Source organism: Tachypleus tridentatus, chromosome 1 (genome assembly GCF_004210375.1).
Source record: "Tachypleus tridentatus isolate NWPU-2018 chromosome 1, ASM421037v1, whole genome shotgun sequence".
NCBI classification, from domain to species: domain Eukaryota; kingdom Metazoa; phylum Arthropoda; class Merostomata; order Xiphosura; family Limulidae; genus Tachypleus; species Tachypleus tridentatus.
The window spans coordinates 153,536,807-153,549,663 of NC_134825.1; the positions used below are offsets into that span (position 1 = coordinate 153,536,807).

General features: G+C 34.3%; 1 protein-coding gene across 1 annotated transcript; it reads left to right on the forward strand.

The window, feature by feature from the left end:
- The first annotated feature begins 437 nt into the window (after positions 1 to 437).
- On the forward strand, positions 438 to 5,865 carry LOC143227810 (cx9C motif-containing protein 4). The gene is made up of 2 exons (XM_076459072.1): positions 438 to 594; positions 5,697 to 5,865. The coding sequence occupies exons 1-2, from the start codon at positions 534 to 536 to the stop codon at positions 5,846 to 5,848; spliced, it is 213 nt and encodes a 70-aa protein (XP_076315187.1). The 5' UTR covers positions 438 to 533; the 3' UTR covers positions 5,849 to 5,865.
- Positions 5,866 to 12,857: the final 6,992 nt, after the last annotated feature.

The window sequence follows — 12,857 nt, forward strand, 5'->3', positions numbered from 1 at the left end:
AAAGCTAAAAATCAGGTTTTAATATTCATGGTGAACATAATTTGCACAGTCCATGGTACAGCATTGTGTTTAATAACAAAGAAACAAAAGGCAACAGGTGAAAGAGGCTGAAACAGATATTAAAGGAGAAATAAATTAATTTGATATTGTTACGTGGAATGGATCTCACAATGCTTTTACCAAATTAATCCAAAAGAACCCTTCAAATGACAAAATACCTCATATCAATAAGATGGCTGGTGCAAATATTTATCCTAATCATTTAAAAATATTAATTGGAATATTTAGTAAGCTAATGTTTTTAGTCAAGATTCCGGGTAATTTCGCGGAGAATTAAAGTTCAGTTTTTGCTGGTATCTAATTCATATTAATTATTATCAGTTTAAAATTTTGGCTTACTTAATTTCCCATACTGAAATGGATGAGAATATCTACTTATTTGGCTTTAATTGGGAAGTTTTCATTAAGCACAGAGGGCGATTTCGTCAGTTATGTGATTTTGAGGTCGGAAGAGTTATAGTTTTAATACTTTCATGCCGAAAGATACGGATCCTTGTCAAAAACAAGCTTGCGCCATCCAGAAATGTCTGCAGGGTAAGTATTAGTACTAATTAATAGTGTGATATATATAATTCTTACATGAAAATAATAACTTCATCAATATTGGCCCGGCATAGCCAGGTGGGCTAAGGCGTTCAACTTTTACTCTGAGGGTCGCGAGCTCGAATCACCATCGCACCAAACATGCTCGCCCTTTCAGCCGTGGGGACGTTATAATGTGACAGTCAATTCCATTATTCATTGGTAAAAGAGAAGCCCAAGAGTTGGCGGTGGATAGTGATGACTAGCTGCCTTCCCTTTCGTGTTACACTGCTAAAGTAGGGACGGCTAGCGCAGATAGCCCTTGAGTAGCTTTGCGCGAAATGAAAAACAAATTCATCAATATTCCTATTTTGTAACAGCATTAACCGTTTAATGAGACAAACAGAACACAATATAGTTTAGGTCTCTGAATGTAGTTATTTTCAAGTAACAATATTATTCTCATATTAATGTAAACATTCTTACAATTTATTGAAAATTTAACTCTAACATTTGTGAATGACTATTTGTCAAATAACCATGACTGTTAGTTGATGTATTCCTCATATATAAAAGCTTAAGTTAGGTTTGAAAATTTAAAAACAGTGCTATTAGGGCTAAAGTTTAGGGTAGGGATAAAGAATTAAAGAGGGGTGGTTTTATATGTAGAGTTACATACTTTTGAAGTTGATTATATCAAAGAAAAAACAAGGTGATTGAATATATTTTGGTTTTTGTTATTGGATATAAATGGAAAAGACTTTTGGTTGGAACTTGTTACAGACCACCAGATGATACTGATGAAATTAATGAGAAACTTTACTGTGAGATTAAGATTTCTGCTGTTAATGAAGTCATAATTACGGGTGATTTTAATTTATGTATATAGTTTGGAAAATGTTAGAGCCAAACCATGAGAGAGATTTTTTAAACTTTTAGAGATGACTTTCTCCACCTATTAGTCAAGGAATTACTAGAGACAGTGCTGTTTTAGATTTATTAACCTTTAATATAGAGGGGGGGAGAAATTAGGGAACATTTGAGTGTAAATTATTATTGCTGTATTAGCTTTAATGCTTTTCTGCATATTTAGGTAAGGAATAATGCTATTTTGGTTAAAAATTTAAAAAAAAAGCAAATTTTGAAAGGATTTGACAAGAATTGTATTTTGTGAATTGGGTAGCTGATCAAAAGGGAAGAAATTTTAAAGTTAAAGTGTCTGTAAGTAAAAAAAAAACAGGTTAGCTCACAAAGAGTGTAAGGGATAAAATGAAAAGCATCACAAGTTTAAGAAATATAAATTGACTGGTATGATGCAAGATTATAAAAGATAAAGAAAGTTTGTCAAACAGGAAATTAGAACTTAAAAAAAGATATATTGGAAAAGGTTGATTGAAAATGTAAAAGTTAGCAGTAAGGTGTTTTTTAATACATTTGAAGGGTAAACAAAATGTTAGTATGGGGGTAGGACCTTTGAAGGATGATTAGTATATAGGTAGATCACTAAATTCTGCTTTTCTTTAGTTTTTAGTGATGAATATTTAAACAATATTTCTCATCTTGAACAGTTGATAGATGTAAACAAAGTTGAACAAAATTATCGCATTAATTTTGAGCTTCTTAAGATAAAATTGGGAAGTCTAAAGAATGATAAGAAATTTGGGCCAGATAATATTTCCCCAAGGGTTTTGAAGGAAGTTAAAGATTAGATATGCAGGCCACTTGCTATAATCTTTTATGAGTCCTTGAATAATGGGCAGATATGAGAGGATTTGAAGTTAGCTTTGCAGATGGTAAAAGTTGTACCCGTAATTATAAGCTCTTTAGTCTTGTGTCAGTTGTGGAAACAATTTTGGTACATCTGCTAAGTGATGCTTGGCATAGTTGTTGAAAGTTTAGAATTTTATTGAGTAGTCAACATGGCTTCACCATGGGAAAATCTTGCTTTACAAATCTTTTGACATTCTTTGGATAGGTTACTGCTTGTGTAGATGAAAAAAAGGGTGTAGATTTGATTAGGTGCCACATAGAAGGCTTGCAAACTTTTTTTTTTATATCTATAGTTATGGAGGAAGTAATGGATTTACTGTTAAGTATTTTTTGTAATATCAGTGTTTTAGTTAAATATATATTTAGAAATTAATGTAGCTTATGGTGTTAAATATGTGTTGTGAAATTCCTGCCTGTTCTCTAAATTTGTAGTATAAGAATCAACAATTTACTATGTATGTTAGTAAAATATTTTTGCCAACTGAACTTTTGAGAACCTTGCCTAAAGTTTATAAATTTACATGGCAAGAGATAATTTAATATTGTTGGTTTGCTACAGTTGGTATACTATAAGACTCAGTAGCTACAATTGTGATTAACATTTATTAATCAGGAAAGTGAAGATGCTTCATCAAGAATATTTATAGATTTTGCATATTACACACTGCTTCACTTTGGTAAATTAAGCTCGGGCATTAATATTTCCATGAGGATATTATGTGTCTTTATGTGTGAAAAACCTAAGTGTGAGCAGTGAGAGATAGCTTACTTGTTAAGTGAACTGTACCAATATAAACATAGAATTAATTTGTTTGTCATGGACCATCAATAAAATATTCAGTTCCAGGCTAGATAGGTATTTTTTGTATTTGTCTGTTTGTAAGAAAACACAAAGGGCTATCTGTGCTCTGCCAACCACATGCATCAAAATCCAGTTTTTGCATTGTAAGTTTGCATACATACTGCTGTGCCACTGGGGGGCAGACATTGTTTCTAACTTTGTTAAACTTTTGTAATAAATGTTTTTATAAGTTGTATTGTTGTTTGTATATTAAAATATATTTGTGTTAAGAAAGAAAACTGTGTGTCAAACTTGTTGGCAAATATTATAAATGTAATAAATATGACAATATAAATATAGGAGACTCATTCGAGGTATATAACAGGGATAAGTTAAATAATTGTATTGAAGATAGCAGAGGGATTTTATAAATTAGGTTCAGTCAAACTGGATTAATGTTATAAGTTGGATACCTCAAGACTCAGTCTTAGGATCATTGGTTTTTTATTTACATTAATGACATAGATGAAGGAATGACCAATAAGTTACATACATTTGTTGATCTTGGATGTTGCTGGCTGTAAGGAGAATGCTGCTGCTTTAGAGAAGGGTTTAGATCATTTAGTGAGTTAGGCAAATAAATGGCAAATGGGTTTTAATTATAATAAATGTGAGATAATGCATGTGGGTTATCATAACAGTGTTATGAAGGAATATGAATCTTGGTGTAATAGTTGATCAGTATCTAAAGCCATCCAAGCAGTGTGCTGTTGATGGTGGTAGGACTAATAAGACTTTGTGGTATCTATGGGAATATTGAATACAAGTCTGAAGAGGCTATAATTTCATTCACTGATTAAGCCACATTTTGAATACTGTTTTCTTTGTTGGGAATTGTTCAGACAGTGGCGATTAGAATATTGTTTGGGTTGCAGAGGTTGATATCGAATGAGAGGTTAAGATCTTTGAAATTGTTTTTCTTCAAGAAAGAAGAGTTAGAAGGGATCTGATTGAGGTGTTTAAGATTGTTAAGGAAACTCATAATGTTGATGCATCATCATTCTTTGTACTTAATTGTGAGAGTGGTAGAACTAGGGTACAAATATAAATTTTGGCAGGGTAGGAGTCATCTTAGCTAAAACAGTTTTATTTTTCTACCAAGGTGGCTGGTCTTTGAAAAGGCTTACCTTTACATGTTGTGGAGAAAATAAATTTAAGTGATTTTACGAGGAAGCTTAATTACAATGTGAATTATAAGGGCTGTCCCATTTTATAGTTTTTTTGTTTTTTTCACTTAATAGTTCGTTTAGTTAAGAGGATGGGATGACCTAATTGGATAAATAGGCCCCTTGTTGTCCCTAAACTTGTGTTGTTATGTTATGATTAACTAGTTTCAGAAGTGGGAATGTCTTGATAATGTAAGTGTGGTTAATAAGTACATTTAGCTGAAGAACTGTTTATGTGAATGATCAAAATATGGTGGACAGTAAATGCGAGGATGCCAATCACAAGCCTCTGGTGAATAATATTGATCCTTACCAGGAATAATGTTATTATCTACAAATTTAATCATAATTTTTCACTATATCAAATTATAATTTTATTCACTTTGAAATTTAAAAAAAAAAAAAAGAAAGAGAAAAACCACTATACAGTAGTTATACTTTGGGTATTTCAGTTATATAAAGAAAAATTAAATGTAAAATTATCAGAAGTTTGTACACATGAACAGCATACTGGTAGAAGACAGTAAACAGCAATCAACAGTTTTATATCAAAACATGGGTTCAAATATATATATTTATAAAGTATTATAATACAAAATGATAAATTCCACAAAATGCCATTTGCAGATTTATAATTTTGTGTTAATTGTTTTAAAAAGTGATTATTTAATTAACCACATTAAACTTGAGTTTGTGAATAATGAAAATTGTATCACTGTCATATTTATTTTTGTATTTTTCTAATATGTTTGATGAAAGAAAGTGTTATATTTTTCATTTTAAGTAAGTTGTTCTATTTTGAGATTTGAAGTTATTTTTAAGCTAATACCAATTGTATATTAATATATTGACATCACTGTCACTTTATTTCTTGTTATAAAAATAATTAATGTTTTTCTGGTGCATTTGTTGTGGTTAGAATATAATGAATTCAAACTTGAGACCTGTTACACTAAGAATTGGATAATTACTGTTGAATAAGAATAGCTTCTCATATACTTGTAAGGATAGTGGGCCCTGGTATTTTTATAGGATGTGATTTGTAAAACAGTGAATAGATCTGAAATTCTCTTACAGAGAAAACATGTATTTGATAATGCCATTGTTAGTTTTTTTATTTTCATCTGATTGTAAAATTTTAATTAACTTATTAAAATGAATCTTATAGAATGTGTGTACAGTAAATTAAGTTCAAAAGTTTTCTTTCTAAGAATTTTATATTATTTAAATCTTAACAATGAGATTTGGGTTAGAACCATTTACCAAACTCAAAAGATATTAGAATTATGGACATATATTTCAGGACCTTTTCATCACAGAATGTCTTGTTGTTTTAGAAAACAACTATAATGAAGATTCTTGTCAATATGTGATGGAAGAAATGCGGCATTGTTGTAAGAAGTTTTATGAGAATTCAAAATGTTGCTCAGGATTTCGAAAACCTGATGAGGCAGTGCCAAAAGAAACTGTATGCCACATATCACAATAAAAGTTGTAATTTTTTTACTGATGGCTGATGAAAATATTGGAACAAATGAAATTACTTTTAGTAGTAGTAGTAGTAGTAGTAGTAGTATTTGTGACTGTGGCAAGACATGGATACATTATCTGATGTTATTTACCATAAGATTAAAGTTGTTCCAAAAAATTGTTTAATGATATTTTTTTGTTATTCAGTGCATAGTTGTTTAATAAATGAATTGTAGAAAAAAAATCCCATCTAGTAAAGGAGAAATATACAAAGTATTTTTATTTTAATTGTATGTTAAATGTTGCTGTGGTAAACTAATGTTTTGCCATCAATAACCAAGTGGGTGACTACAAAGCTTGATCACATCATGAAGTGATAACAATTTTTACATGTAATAGTTTGATTGTGACAGCTTATAAAACTGTTGATTTCCATTACACACTTTATTGTTGGATATTCTATAGTACTTTGTCTCACAAGATTAGCTATTTTTTTTCACTACTCTTTAGGTGTCTTTGTCTTTGATACAGTCCTGGAAGTTATCATGCCTTGGGTTTTGTCAGCTCTGTATGCAAACATTTTTTTACACATTCCACAAGCCTTCTGCTCCACTCTGTTGGAATTGGAAGATTCCAACATGTCTCTTATGTAAATCATCATGTATCACCTCTTCACCAATAGGAGCATGACATTCTTATGTGATGCATGTGGCTCCCTCTACACTTGTCAACCAAACCTTTATTTCTTATTTGGCAGCATTCAAGTTCATACATCTTCTTTTATTTATTTACTACTGCATGGTTGATTTTGTTGTCCTCCCAAGGTGGTTAATTTTCAATATAATTTATTCAACTAACATTTTTCTGCACTCCTGTTTGGTGTAAGCCTCCTGTGCTATGAATTTCAAAGTTCACATTACCACTTGGGGGTCACATGCTTCAGGTGCATGACCTGGTGATGGATTTACATACCTTATACAATGGGAGATCGAACCCTACATGGTCCAATCTTCTCTACAGCTCTCACTAACACTTATGATCCTTTGTTGATTACAAGGAGTTTGTCATTTTTCTTCTCCAAAATTTGTTGATCCTCACCATTCTTCTCTCATGGTTTTTGATGTTTTGTCTATGTCAGTTATTACTCACCTAATTTTTACTTATTACTATAGTTATTCCTCCCTACCCTGATACTCTGGCTCATACTGATTATTTAGGTCTCCCTCTTGTGTATGTGTGCAGGGATTAGCATGCTGCACACTGCAGGACATTGGCTTATTTTCCCCTTTTCTCCCATCAGGCTATCAATTTTATATCAGTAGTTCTTAGTTTTCTTGTTACCTAGTTAGGAAATGACTTCTGAATTATGTCTTTCTTACTTTTACATGTGCATTTTTTTGTTGTTATCATCTCTTGATTTATCTTAGGGTTTTCAGTATGGCATACTTTAGGTGTCTTTGTCTTTGATACAGTCCTGGAAGCTATTGTGCCTTGGGTTTTGTCAGCTCACTAACATTCAATCCTTTCAAATATAGTAGTCATTTGTCTCCTTCAGAGCCTCATTTGCCTCCCCCCTCCATATGCATGCAAGCACACAAACACACACAAATTCCTTTGGATTCTTATTTTCCTCCTCCTCAAACACCAATGACTGACCAGCATTTATTGGAAGTGTTTCACTAATTGGTCTGGCATTTGGAAATTGAATCAGTTCTTTATCTTTGTACTTTTTCTTGTCCCCAAGCCAACCAGTGATAGCCAGCTGATAGTTGATGGTTCCTGCTTCAACCTCTTCATATAATATCCAAGTTCATGGTGGAGTCTTTCTTTCCTTGAGATTGGTGTTTTCTTTTGGGTTGTGGATATCATTTATGAAAGTCTCATGTACTTACCTCACATGATGATATCACCTCTTTCTTGTCTCTTCTCTTTGGTATGTCCCTCTAAGTTTGTTTAATTAGTTTCAATATCTTGCATGCTTGGTTGAATTGTCTGAGTTTTTGGACATCATCTCTATGGTCATTGGCTGCATTATTTGGTTAACTGGCTTCTTCTGAACTGGAATTGACTATTCTTACTTAGCAGCTACTTACTGTGGCAGCTTAGATGAGGTGGTTGGTCAACATGCATTTTTTCCTCTGAGTCATTCACTGCCTTATCCAGTTGAATTTTTTAATTTTTTACTAAAATGTCTGTCATGCTCTGCCTTTTCCTGCCTAGCTAAGTTTAATATAATTTTAGTTCACCGCATCCTATTGGCTCAGTTTTTTACTGCTAATGATACTCTGTTGGTTTTGGGGATAAGGTCTTCCATAACATTGCTGGTCCTCCTCAATTATGCCCCATTATTATCTCTTCAAAGGGCATTTCATGAAGAACAGAACCTTGATTGTATCCTCCTTACACCACCATTTCTCTTACTCCTATCCTGCAAGACTGAATTGGTGGCTGGATAACACTAATACATCAGTCAGCATACTGCTTTTTTCTGCTTATCTGGATTTACATTATTTTCATGGATGCTTCAGATGTGTGGTGTGTGGGTCAGTTGCAGTAATCCTATGGACAAGAGGTCTGCAGACTTTGATACTTTGCATATAGCTGTTCTTCAATTTCTGTCTGTATGGTGGTCATCATGTTGCTTTCTTCTTCTCACCCAACATTCTCTGGGGATAATTCCTTAGGCCAATTCTAGGGTGGTGGCATATGTTGCCCAGTGTTGGGGTAACCAATCCAGCATTCTATGTTTTGATTGCTGAATCTCTTCTATTGGGGCCACACACATTGCATTAGCATTATTACATGTTCTGTGCAGGGTGCTTTCCATCTGGTTGTGGATCACCTTTTGTTCTCTAACCAGATATATCCCACAAAGTGGGCATTATATCCCCTTGCTTGCAAGGTTCTTTGCCATCAGTGTGTGTGTAGGGGGGTCGCCACACAATCAAGTCTTTTTCTTGTTAGGTTAGCTGGTTCCTTCTGTCCTCGTTATGAGTGGTGTAAACAATTGCAAGTGGCAGGTCTCTCACTGTTGGTATCCTGCCAGGGGGTTTCTTGCAGATCAGTCTTCCCTGTCTCATGGCAGAAATTCTCACCTGGCTCTTCAACCAAAGGTCTTTGTTCTCCTCACTTTCTGGATATTAGGTGTTCTATGTCTCATACCTTTCACATTTTAAATACTGTAGTGTTTGTACTTTCATTGTTTTTCCCATGCCCACATCACCCTCATAGATGCCCTACCCTTCCATGTTGTGTTATTCATGTGGTCAATCGTTCCTTTACTCTATTTGAACCAGTTCCTAATGTTCAGTGTTATATATTTCCCATACTACATAATTCTTTCTTTTAACCTGTGAATGTCAGTAGTCAGATTTGTTTTTCATTGACATTTTACATACCATTCTCCCACTGTCAGTCTTTCCTTTATCAGGTTTGTTCCTCCTCTCACAAACTTTGACAGCTCAGGAGGGTTCTTTCTCTTTCTTCTTCCCATCTTCACCCATCAAAGATCTTGATAGACTTGTGTGTCCAGTCAGGGCTTTTTATTCTTCTAGAGTGTGTTTTGCTACCTTCCAGGATACATGTCTCTTTTTATTTCCTGGCAATCATGATCATCCCTTTTTGATTTTCACCCTCTCCTTTTACTAATAGTGCCTATCATTCTTTCTCCTGGACTTCTTCCATCTGATTTTATACTGTGCTGTTCTTTGCTGCTCATCTTTGTTGTCCAGTGCAGGAGATTCTGCATTCTGATACGTGGACCATTCTTTGTATGTTCATCTCCCACTGCCTTTATCATCTCGAAGTTTCCTCCCTGTTGAGATTTCATCTACCACCTGTGGCCATTCTTCAGACTTTAGTTTGACTTTATCTGGTAAAGTTTTCAGGAGCTCTTATCTTACTGTTTATTATATAGATCCTGGTCAGTGGTGCCTGACCATTGTATTCTTAACTCTAAATCCACACCATTGAGATGGTGTGTCTCACAAGATTGCTTGATGGTTATTTACCTTGCAATACTTGCTTCATAAACATGCCCATTCCAGACTATACCATCCATCAACCAGATGGGTAAAGTGGAAGTGATTGTGCCCATCTTTACCATGCCTCAAGTGAATTTTGTGGTTACTCATTGAACTGTCTCTGGTAATGACCTTCCTCCAGACTATCCAAGGCATTGTCTCCCTTCTTTCTCAAGTGGAGTGTGAGAGTTCTTGCTACTGGGGGAGTTGACCACTGAGGATCTCTCCTAAATGAGTTCTAGAAGAAACAGGTAAGAACCATTCACTTGAGAATATGGCAGTAATGTTCTGCTGGAATGTAATGTGGCCTCCACAGAAGTTGAGCCATCACCTTGCTGGTTGATATAGTTTTCTGATATTTTTACAACCAGTGGAGTCAAGCTATTATATTCTTGGATGATACAGCCTCCTTATAACATTATACAAACAGTGGAGTTGAGCCATAACTTAACAAGATAACATGGCTTTCCTGATTTCTCTTCCACAAACAATGTAGTTGAGCCATTGCATTTTGGGGTGACATGGCCTCCTGATACACATTACATATACACTGGAGTTGAGCCATTATAATTGCAGTTCACACCTTTGATTGGGAGCCTTTATTCTACCCTTGTGTGGAAGTTGGTTCCCTGTATTCTGGTTTTGTATTTGAGTGAAACAATCATCAAAGTCCTCACACAATTTGATTCCATGCAACAGACATCCTTTTTATACCAGATGAAAATTCATGGATTGTTAGATCAGTGATGATCCTTGTGACATACCCAGAAACTGGTGCAGGTCTTAATTTCTGATTTTTGGGTTTGAGGTGAAGATAGTATGATATTTGTCTTTCCCTCTCATGGATATTGGTACCCTGCAAGGAGGTTTTGGATGTAGTTGACTTATCAAATATGGTCCACTGCACTCTAGTCACTACACCTCACAATTTCTACCATTATGTATTAAACACAGGCAGAGTATACCTTGTTTAGAAGCAGTGAGTTCCCCTTTTCTGATCTTCAGATGTATTTCTCTTATTGTCAGGGGTATTCTTTGGATGCTTTTATGGGTATTTCTGTTTCTGATTGACACATTACAATTGATATTTAATGTTCCACTAAACAATCAAACTTAATAAAACTTTATTTTCAAATTTTAAATAGGTTCTTGTGCTACCTCAAGTCATCTGAATCAGTATAACTTCCATGAGAAAGTATTGGGTTTACAAAGGTGCAGGGCCAGGTGGGTTAAGGCATTTGACTCATAATCTGAGGGTTGCAGGTTCAAACCCCCATCGCACCAAAGATGCTCACCTTTTCAGGCATGGGGGTATTATAATGTTACGGTCAATCCTACTATTTGTTGGTAAAAGAGTAGCCCGAGAGTTGGTATTGGGTGGTGATGACTAGCTGTCTTCCCTCTCGTCTTACACTGCTAAATTAGGGGCAGCTAGCACAGATAGCCCTCCTGTAGCTTTGTGCAAAATTCCAAAACAAAGGTGCATGGACAGTTTCCAGTCTCTAATAATTATTTTACATTAGCATTTTGTACAGTGAGCACTGATATGATCAACAGGTTTACATTATAGGGAAATCCCTCATTATCTCAAAACATATATGTATAGTGGGGAACATAGAATAACCAGGACTCGTTTGTTGACATTTTACTTCTGTTCAGAAGCAAATGATGCTGAAAACCAGAAGAGTTATTTAAAAACCTTCATCAGAGGCTTAACAATAGAACTGTTGTGTGGCCCTTCTCGGAGTGTTCCCTTATTTCAATGTGGGAATGAATTACTCAACAACAATATTATAGTGCTAACTTTTCAAGTAAAGATCATCACACATTCTCTTCCTCCCAGCCAAGCAGAACAACTAATGAACTTATGGCAACTGTCTTTATTACTTAATTAGAAATTCAGACAGCCCTTGGTTCAAGTATATGTTAGATCATCAATACACATTTGAACTTGTAAGAAAATGTCTGTCATTGTTAAAAACATTTTCCATAGGGGGTCTAAAGTGTTTTTTAATAGTGACTGAGGCAGCAAAGTCTAAAGTGGTAATGTACAGCCTTATCCAAATTGCTTAGTAGATATCTACTTTGTGTACTTTACATTAGTAATGATTGTAAGTGAAGCAGTTCTTCATTAATTCTCATGTAGTTTGTATCATATGTGTTGCATATAATTTTTGATAAATTTCAATAAACTTGTAATTGAAAATATTTGAAAGAATATAAAATGGTAAGATTGTGTGCTGTACATTTGTAACACTGGGAGTTGCACTCCCCTTGTTTGTAAAGTGAAGGGTTAGTAACCCCTTGCAATTTCACAGCCCTACAATATTGCTCAGCAAAATTGAAGGCTAGTTGATCCTGTGGAATGGTCTTACAGGAAAGGGTGATAGAGGTAGGCTGCATTTAATTAGGTTAGATAGTAGGATGATTGGGAAACTAATTTTAGATATGTTGATTGGGACTGTGACAAGGAAGAGAGATTTCTTGGAGTGATTCAGTGTTGAGATAAAAAGAAAAGAAACTTTATAGTTCATAATTTTTAGGTCAGTTTTGAGGCCATGAAACAGAATTTATCATTAATGAACTGTGAATGAAGGGTGGTTTTAGACAGATTTGGAGGGAATATTTCAAGATGATTTGCTTTTAATTCAGTGTACATATGCCCCTAAAAAATAGGAGAAAGGATGAATTGTATAAGCTTAAATTTAAATTGATTAGTTGGAAAACTTAAAGTGTAAGAAAGGTTGAGATTTTATTAGGAAATTCAAAAGAGATTGTGAGAAACTGCTGTCAAGGATTTGTTTAAATGAGAGGTAAGCATAAAAGTTAAAATAAAGATTGGGTCCTTAAAGGATACTAATAGCAATGTTTTTTGAATATTGAGATGTCTAAGCACTTAAATGTTCTATTCTGTTTATACAAGAGAAAATACTAGTAGTGTTACAGACTGTGGGCATTTTATGGAAAATACTGACCCTAATTTGTATTTTAATGGTAGGTATAAAA